The following is a 9,997-nucleotide window of genomic DNA, read 5'->3' as shown; positions in this document are numbered from 1 at the left end:
AGTTCTAGAGGTCAGAGCTCTCAAATTTAGGTGTCAGTAGGACTTTTAACAGCTTGTGTCTTTTGCTTTTTTTCAGCTTCTAGAGGCTGCCTGCATTCTTTGGATCACAACCCCTTCTTTGTATCACCCCAAACTCTTGATTCCATAGACACATCCCCCCCCACTCCTCTGATCTCCTGCCTCACTTTTATGAGGACCCTTATGATTACATTAGGCCCACACAGATAATCCAGTACAGTCTCCCCATGTCAGTATCCTTAGCTTAATCACACCTGCAAACTGTCTTCTGGGCTTCCGAGGTGGCACAGTGGTAAAGAATCTGCCTGCCAATGCAGTAGATGCAAGAGATGCAGGTTCAATCCCTGGGTCGGGAAGATCCCATTCCAATATTCTTGCCCAGAAAATCCTATGGAAATCCAACCCTGCGCTTGGCAGGCTACAGCCCATGAGGTCACAAAGAGTTGGACACGACTGAGGGACTGAACACGCAGCCACACTAGTGTCTTCTGGGTACAAGGTCACACTCACAGGTCCCAGGGGTTCGGATGTGGGTATCTTTGCAGTGGGCATTACTCAGCCTACCACAACCTGGTCAAGCGAGGTCAGTGGTTGGTACCTGAAACCATTTTGGCTTGTTTGGAAAAGTACTTGACCGTTTAGTGAACATAGAAAGTTGCAGCAAAGAAATGCTTTCTTGGCTGCTAAAAAGACATCTCTGTATTGGTGCTACATTTCTAACAACGAAAATTCTGCTCTTAGAGTCATCATAGAGTGAAGCTTCCCCCAACCTCAAAAAATAAAAATAATACATAAACATGTTTTTTACAGTACAGTACACTGGCTATGTAGTTATGCGGATCCATCAAGTCTCCTGCCCTGGCAGCCTGACCAAGTACAGCTGATCCTCTAACAGCATGGGTTTGAAGGGCAAGTGTCTACTCCGACACGGATTTTTTTCAGTAAACACTTCAGTACTACATGATCCACAGCTGGTTGCATCCGTGGATGTATTGATAGAACAACAGGTATTAACGGCCAACTGTAAATTTATAGGTGGATTCTCGAAGGCTTGGGGGTCCGCGCCACTAACCCCTGCACTGTTCAAGGGTCAGCTGCATGCCATTCAGTCTCCTTTTAAGTGGCCTTTAGCAGGACTTCAAATCTTTTAAGATGGACCCTAACAACTCCCTCAAAATGTGTAATTCAAGTATCACAAATCCGCGTCGCCACCCACATTCTACCTAGAGTGTCATTCCGATGTAAGTTTCAGAACCGTGTTGCACCCTCACATGCTGAGTACAGCTTTTGAGAGCATCAGTCACTTTCAGTACTTCCTTTTTGGCCTCATGGGTAGCTTTAGGGAAATTCCTGGACTTTCTTTTTGGTGTAGTGATGTATTTTGGGTGTTCTGAGGACTACTGCCATAACCTTCACTTGGCTTACTCTTAGTAAGAAAACTTCATTTTGACCCACAGAAAGTAGAGAACATTGAATAAATCCATTTTCAAAAATCATCCCGATTGTTCAATTCAGTGATCAAAAATTGTGGCTGGGGAGTCTATAATTTCAACCAGCCAGGGAAGGCACATGGTCTGAGCCTGACTGATGGTTAAAAGGACTCACCTAATCTTGGGGCCCCAGCTTTACTTCCTCTCATCTGTGATGCTACCCTCCTAGGCATTCACCTATTTTCAGGCACAAGGGCTTCAAATAAATACCCGAGACTTGGTTTAGAACTCAAGGATGATTTATCCTCCCCATCCCAAGGACATTTTACTATACCTAACTATGCCTCCTCCTCTTCTTTTTCTTTACTTTGAAACTGTTATTACGTATGTCTCTGGAAGAGTACTTGATCGGTCAGTCCAGCTCCCCTTGGTAGAAGACCCCATTTTGAGATCTTTGGCTCCATTACTTCACTGTCCATTTCTGTATTTTCTGTTTTTCTTTTTAATGCTTGACTTTACTACTGGAGGAAGAACGTTTTCCTTTCTTTCAGCTTCAGGTGAACTGCCATCATGGAAAAGAAGGCCAACAAAGTCACAGCTCCCGTCACCAGATAGGCGAGGCCTAAGAAAAGGCTGCTGCCTCCACTCCACGTCAGGGTGGAGAGAACAAGTGCTTTTTGTCCTTGGAACCTGCTTACGGGAAAGTCTAAGGAAAGAAAATTTGTTAAGGATCTGTCTCAGCACTTCTCAGCCCCACCTCGACACCTAATATTGCTGTTTTTGTAGGTGATAAATGGTTGACTATTCAATTTCATTTAGCCTAATCTTTACCAAGCAGTATGTTTTATCTTGCTGGAAAGAAACTAAGTGAAAACAAGCCTTCCCTCTACATGGTTGCAATCTACGAAAGAAACGGACACAAACGGATCTGAATGACTTACAGATAACTCAATAATATGAACAAATACAGTTAATTTACAAACCCAAGGAAATGAAAAGCCTATAGACAGATTGTGCAGCAAGCCTAAATTTGTGTTTGTGGATCAGGACACCCAGGGTAGGCTCAAGTCCTTTAGAGGCTAAGGTTTAAATTTGTACCTCAGGGAAAATTCTTTAAGAGGAGTGAAGAACAAAAAAGTAGTGAGAGAGATGGCAAAACATTTTTGGTGGTACAGTCAAGTTTTGAAAAGGCCAGCAACCCTCACTGCTAGGGAGAAAGTGTTTGAAGTGGCTTTGCTATCATTAGCATTTGAATTATGTCATTTTGATTATGCATGTGGCCTGAGGTTTTTAAACATCTGGTGCTTTTTGTAAACCGAACTAATAAACAAATAAAGGCTTCTCATGGCAACGGCATTTCCCAGCAAAGCTCTTAAAAGGCCTCAAATCACTTGGCAACATGCTATTTAAAGGCACAAAGAAACTAGTTAGGAAAGCTAGCTTGCTTTCTTTTCCATCAAAATTCCTCATGGTCCCCAGGTCCCTGGGCTCCTTGGGGGCAGGTCCTCAACAGCCCTCTGAGTCTTTCCTCCCCCACCCCCCTGGTTTCGTTAAGAGTGTCTTTTCCTCGCATGGGGTCAGTGGGAGAACTATCTGCAGCTCAGGCTTAGTTCTCTGCATATTAGCCAGGCTGTTAGGCTGGACGGGTAATACTCACACTAGCGCTCAACGTAGGTGGTACAGGCATAGGGCTGAAGCTCAGGATTGAGGTTCTGAGCTCAAGATTTAGGTTGGAGAGTTGTGAGCATTAAAATGTGACTGTGAATAAACACATCCCAGGAGAGCGTGTTTCACGCAGAGAAATGGTGTCTCCTTTGTTTGGAAGCGGACTCCCTCTTTCCATCAACCTTAAAATCACGCAGCGCCTTGTGAGGGCGACAGTACCCAGGGGGCTTCTCCCCCTGTGTCTTGATTGCTCCCCTAACTGCTTTACTGGTAGGGTCATCACAGAAAAGGCTGGTGAGAACTGAAGGTCCAACTTGAAAGACTACTGTTGAGCAGCTTTCAATCTCAAATGTTCTAGGAGCGAGAGAGGGGTGCTGAAGTCCTGTTGCAAAGGTAATGTTCTGTGGCCTGGTCTCTGATCTATACACATAGAGAGACATTTCCGACTTTCCTTTGCAGAGGTTAGCATTAGCGACCATGCTAAAGGCACAGCTGAGGGCAAACCGTACCCCAGGTCAGCAAACACGAGGAAGCAATGCGCTGAGAGGCAGAGATGGTGCCTCTTCCGTGGAGGCATCTCTGCCCAGGGAACATCCCCACTCCTCTGTCAGGGAGGAAACCTCTGCTCTACGACAGAAAAGGAGAAAAGATGGAGCAGGGAACTGGAACACAGGTCATCATCCACCGACCCAAGAATGTTTCAGGCAAACTCCTCGAGTGGTAAAGAAACAGAAGAGGTAGAGAGTTGGGTGTTCAGATCCTCTAGCCTGCTGGGGGTCCTGTGAAAAACTCCAGGGGCCCTGAGATGCCACGGGGCTGCTGATGCTTAATGGGCTGACGTCTCAAAACTGTGTGCAAGTCCTGGAAAGACCTGTCTCCGGGAGAATTCTGCCTCAGAGAGAATCAGGAAAGGACTTGAAAACTAAGTCTGAAGACCAGAGTTAGTACAAATTATATTAAAAAAAATTATATATATATATATATATATATATATAAAGATAGTGTTTGGTGTCATTTTGAAGTTAAGAACTTTTTGTTCTAAAGTCAAGAGTGACATTTATATTCTTAAAGTAACTGAGAACACTCAGAATCTCATATTCAAGTATGCCTCTGAATGTGGGCCACATGTCCACAACGGAGGCCTTGGCGCCTGCTAGCCGGCGTCGGACCAGCAGAGGAAGAGCAAGGCCTCCTTGGTGCAGAGCTGGTGGTGCAGCTCACGTGGGCTGGAGGGACCCAAGCTGCTCCCTGAGTCCAGAGCTGCTGCCTTGGCCCATGAGGCTTCCGCCTAAAATCAAAGGCTCTACCATCTCTCTCAATTTTCACTGCTTTTAGTCCATATTCAAATCTACTTCTTCGTAATCCTCTCTATCTTTATTTCCAGGGTCCTCCATGTCATCCCATCCTATATAACAGGCTTTTCTCCTCATTGTTTTAGATTTCTAGGCCCAGTGTTACTCAATTTTTCTCCTGGGGAAGAAACAGTCCTTCCTTACTTACCCATACCTGCTTACCTAATGTTGCTACTGTTACTCCTTAAAAAAAGTGCACATTTGATTATATATAAAGTAGAGACAAATAGCTATGTGGTGATGGAGTGACAGTATTGTCTATAAGATAAATATGTATTTCTTTTACAGTGTATATAGATTTGATTGGAGAATAGAGAAGTATAGAATGAAATAGTTCAATAACTAGTATGCAGATGGACACTGGTTTTCCTTCCGCCCTGGAATAAAAGGATACTGTAGTTTATGATGAAACTATAGCTACCAGCAGGCAAGCCTTCGGTAAAATTGTCTATTCGATGGAGTCGGCGGTGCAGTTTCTTGAAAGTGGGAAAGGCGGCTGTCCGCATCCACACGATGAAGTCATCATTGATGAAGCCATTGTTCCTTGGGTCCTCTTCATCTAGTTCATAGACAGGCTTAGGCCAGTTTGGAGGCTTTGCAGTTCCTGTGGAAAGTTAATAATGGATGTGGTTGAGAAAAATCATCTACCGCCTTCAGTTTTTCTTAACATGTAGAGAATGAAACAACTTTCATATTCTTGAGGAATTGAAATTACACTTTTTTTTTAAGTATGTGTGTGTAAGCTACATGAATATGCAACCTTTAAAGACGACTATAGGGCTTCCCTGTTGGCTCAGGAATAAAGACTCTGCCTGCCAGAGCAGGAGACCCAGGTTGTATCCCTGATCTGGGACGATCCCACGTGCCAGGGAGCAATTAAACCCATGTGCCACAACTACGGAAGTCCTCCCGCTCTAGAGCCTTGCTCTGCAACAAGAGAAGCCGCTGCGATGAAAAGCTCGTGCCCTGCATCTGGAGAGCAGGCCCTGCATGACACAACTAGAGAGAAGCCCGCTGGCAACAATGAAGAGTTTGACTCAGTGCAGTCAAAAATAAACAACTATATAAATAAAATAATAAAATTTTAAAAAGATAATAGTTATGAAGACTCTAAGGAAATGTCCGGGGTGGGGAATGCTGATGATACTGTTATGGGGTTAAAAAAAGCAGAATATCATGTTGTCTGTGTATTATACACCCAACTATGTGCTGTGCTGCACTTAGTCACTCAGTTGGGCCCGACTCTTTGCAATCCCATGGACTGTAGCCTGCCAGGCTCCTCTGGCCATGGGGATTCTCCAGGCAGGAACACTGGAGTGGGTTGCCATGCCCTCCTCCAGGAGATCTTCCCAACCCAGGGATTGAACCCAAGTCTCCTGCATTGAGGGTGGATTCTTTACCATCTGAACCACCAGGGAAGCCCATGTTCAACTATATTAAATGTAAAACAGCACATGGAAAAAATAGGTACAGCAAAACGATAATCGTGGTGGTTGGTACTCAATGAGAGCATCATGGGTAATGTACATTTTCTTTAACTTCACTGGTAATGTAGAGAACAAATTAAAACAAGATACCATTTCACCTCAAAATGGGCTAATATTTAATGAAAACAAGAATGATAACCACTCATGAGGCAGTGGAAATGGGAATTCTTGTACAGAGCAGACAGATGCATGGATTAACGACATCTTCGGTTATCTAGGAACAAGCAGCAAAAGATCAAATGTATTTTGCATATATTTTAGCCCAGGAATTCTACTTCTAGGACCGCATTCTAAGGAAATGGCCATGGGAAGTGCATGAAGATTGTGTTACACAGATATTCCCTGCAGACCTGCGCCTAAGAGCGCAAAGTTGGAAGCAAGGAAGAGGAATCGGTAGAAGGGAGGAGGTGGAGAGCAGAGGTGTGGCAAGCCTGTTCTGAAGCCAGGGAGCCTGGTGGGTCAGGAGCGGGCGCTTGGGGTGGAGGGCTGGCGCCTTGAGTCCAGTCTGTTGAGTTTACTCTTGTCCTCTACTTCCCGCTTTACAGTGGTGGCCATGTGTCTCTCCCACTGGACAGTAGACTCTTTTTTTTTTTTCCATTTATTTTTATTAGTTGGAGGCTAATTACTTTACATTATTGTAGTGGTTTTTGTCATATATTGACATGAATCAGCCTTGGATTTACATGTATTCCCCATCCCGATCCCCCCTCCCACCTCCCTCTCCACCCGATTCCTTTGGGTCTTCCCAGTGCACCAGGCCCGAGCACTTGTCTCATGCACCCAGCCTGGGCTGGTGATCTGTTTCACCATAGATAATATACATGTTTCGATGCTGTTCTCTCGAACCATACCCCCCTTGCCTTCTCCCACAGAGTCCAAAAGTCTGTTCTGTACATCAGTGTCTCTTTTTCTGTTTTGCATATAGGGTTATCATTACCATCTTTCTAAATTCCATATATATGTGTTAGTATGCTGTAATGGTCTTTATCTTTCTGGCTTACTTCACTCTGTATAATGGGCTCCAGTTTCATCCATCTCATTAGAACTGATTCAAATGAATTCTTTTTAACGGCTGAGTAATATTCCATGGTGTATATGTACCACAGCTTCCTTATCCATTCGTCTGCTGATGGGCATCTACCTCTTTAACAAGTGGTGCTGGGGGAACTGGTCAACCACTTGTAAAAGAATGAAACTAGAACACTTTCTAACACCATACACAAAAATAAACTCAAAATGGATTAAAGATCTAAATGTAAGACCAGAAACTATAAAACTCCTAGAGGAGAACATAGGCAAAACACTCTCCGACATAAATCACAGCAGGATCCTCTATGACCCACCTCCCAGAATATTGGAAATAAAAGCAAAAATAAACAATGGGACCTAACTAAACTTAAAAGCTTTTGCACAACAAAGGAAACTATAAGCAAGGTGGACAGTAGACTCTTGAGTTCAATGTCTTCCTCACTGTTGTTTCACTGGCATTTAGTCCAGTCCCTGGCACATGGTAGGTGTTCAATAAATGCCTGATAAAGGGATGAGCGATTATGATGAAAGTTGACAGAAGCTGATAATTAAAAAGCATTCTGAATTTTGAAAGAGTCAACAAGAAGAAGTTGTTCGGTGAGACTTTCACTTCTATAAAAATGGTTCTACTATTTGTAAGAAACCATTCTTTCTTAACTCTGACCACTGACTATTTTCTCTTAAAAGAAACACAAGTCTTATTTCTAAGCATGGGCTGTAGTGCTTATAAAGGCATGTGCTAAGTTTGGTTGGATTAATCTGCTGAAGTCTGTTTGTAGACTTATACTTCCTCTGGAAATAACCCTTTGCTGGAGAAACTTCCTCTCCAAAAACTGTGGAGATGTTGGCTCTCCTGAAGACCTCAATGGTTGTTGGTAGAAGAATTTTGATTGACACTGAAATTGTCTTTGGTGCTTGCATGTGGATGAGCTTCTCTGGTAGCTCAATGGTCAAGGATCCACCTGCAATGCAGGAGACTCAGGAAATGTGGGTTTAACCCCTGAGTCTGGAAGACCTCTTGGAGGAGGGCATGGCAACCCACTCCAGTATTCCTGCCTGGAGAATCCCCATGGCCAGAGGAGCCTGGCGGGCTACAGTCTATGGGGCTGCAGAGTCAGACGTGACTGAAGGGACTTAGCAGGCATGCCTGCACATGGACCACACACCCTCTTTACTTAGCCAGAGCTCATGCTCCAAGACAACGTGTCCTGTGGACCAATGACATCCAAATCACCAAGGGAGTGAAAAATGCAGGTTCAAACATGCCTTTCCTTACCAACCTCCAATCCCATCCTGTCCCATGTCTCCAGAGAGTATGAGAAGCATAGTATAGGAAGAACCAATTTCTTTTCATTTTCCAAGTTCAGCTGGGTCCTTGGTATCCCTCCATTTACTCCACAATAAGCATTTCTTGATTGCTCACTTGTATCAAGCACCAGGGATATAAAACTGTATGAGATCTAATCCTTTTCCTCAAGGAATTAACACACCAAGTGGTAATGACAAGCATTCAGATGGATAATTACAGTAAACCATGGTGACTCCTACAACAGAAGTTAAGAACAAAGTGCGGTGGAAGATAGCCAAGGATGCTTTATGTTACCTGGCTGTGGTTATGGTAAGACAAAACAATAGCATGTTGCCAAGTTCCTCTCTAGGGATTTAATTACAGATACAGTGACCATACCTGCCAGTTTGCCTAGGACAGTCCCAGCTCATGTTTGTTGTCCATTATCTCATCTGATTTAGCGTTTATCCCAAGCAAATAACGTAAGTATAATTTCATCCTTCCTATTCTAGTCATGGTCTTAGCTAGTAGTGAGAGATACCTATGTATGGTGAACAAGAGTGCTTCCTTTAACATGTTACTGATGGAAGATAACCAGAGGCTTTTCACAGCAAAACATAACATATCCCCATGGCCCTTGCCACTGTTTGGCAGGACAGCCAGTTAGACCACAGCCTCTGTTCTAATCTGTGTGATGTATTAATATGGAGCTGCCAGGTTGCAAGTCATTGGGCTTAATAGAAAAAAGTGGGATGTTGCAGTTTATGCTACACGGACATAGCGTGAAATACAGATAGTGTGAAAATATATAGTGTGAAAAAAATATACAAGGTGAGAATAGCATGAAAAACAGACCCTGAGCAGTCTTGCTGAGAGTAGCTGGGACGCTCTTGCAACAGCGTTATTTATTATATGGTGTAAAAATATAACTATTTTATTGTTCAGTATCCATTTTTTTATTTGCTAGTAAATTCTTTTAGCTGCGAAGAGCTAAAAAAAGAACAGACAAGTTCAATGAAAAATTAAGTACAGTTTTTTCAAGGAAGTAGATGAATGTGATACTTGCAATGTTGGTTGACATTTACTCCCTACCACAGGAACCAGCATGATGTCAATGATCACGTGAAAATCAAAAGATATAAATCTGCTGAAGAATATCAGAATCTACTTCAAAAGTTTGCACTTATTTTTAAAAGAGTATATTCAAAACAGTGCTTTGCCTCATGCAGCTACAGAAAGTTCATTTATATACCATTATGTGAACATGACTTTTCATTTAGATCAAATAAGTTTCTGTCTAGGGTCATTAAAAAAAATTTTTTTTTGTAATCAAAGGAAAGTTTTAATGTTTTGGCTTTCTAATCACATAAAGAACCTTGTAAATGGTTAAATGAAGCCAGTTTTACATCAGTCTTTTCAGATGTATTCATCTCTGAATACATTGGTTTGATTTTATTGATTTGATTTTTCACAGAATCAAAGCAAAGATTTTCAATATTCAATACTGGAAGACAAAACTTCTGACACAGTTATAAATATTACTATAAATTCAGTTAAAATATTCAACAATCAAGTGTAAATTTTTTGGTTTTATAGTGATACTATAAATGCAAATTTGGTAAGAGTACAGGCAGAGTAAATAAAACGTTCTTAGTAAATTAAGAAATTTATGGAGAGATGGGGCTTAAAGTTGGTTGTGAAACATAAATGATTAATAACTATATACAA

General features: G+C 42.5%; 1 protein-coding gene across 2 annotated transcripts in view; it reads right to left on the bottom strand.

Moving 5' to 3' along the window:
• Positions 1-1,729: 1,729 nt before the first annotated feature.
• Positions 1,730-9,997, bottom strand: part of LOC122687260 (cell cycle control protein 50C) — a 28,515-nt gene continuing 20,247 nt past the window's right edge. For both annotated transcript variants that reach the window (XM_043892573.1, XM_043892574.1), the window contains 2 exons: positions 4,860-5,069; positions 1,730-2,154 (listed from right to left, as the gene is read on the bottom strand). In XM_043892573.1, the coding sequence (XP_043748508.1) occupies positions 1,967-2,154; positions 4,860-5,069 (398 nt within the window). In that variant the 3' untranslated portion in view covers positions 1,730-1,966. The remainder of the gene's footprint in view (positions 2,155-4,859; positions 5,070-9,997) is intronic.

Source organism: Cervus elaphus, chromosome 31 (genome assembly GCF_910594005.1).
Source record: "Cervus elaphus chromosome 31, mCerEla1.1, whole genome shotgun sequence".
NCBI lineage: Eukaryota > Metazoa > Chordata > Mammalia > Artiodactyla > Cervidae > Cervus > Cervus elaphus.
This window is presented reverse-complemented; position numbering and strand designations above follow the sequence as displayed.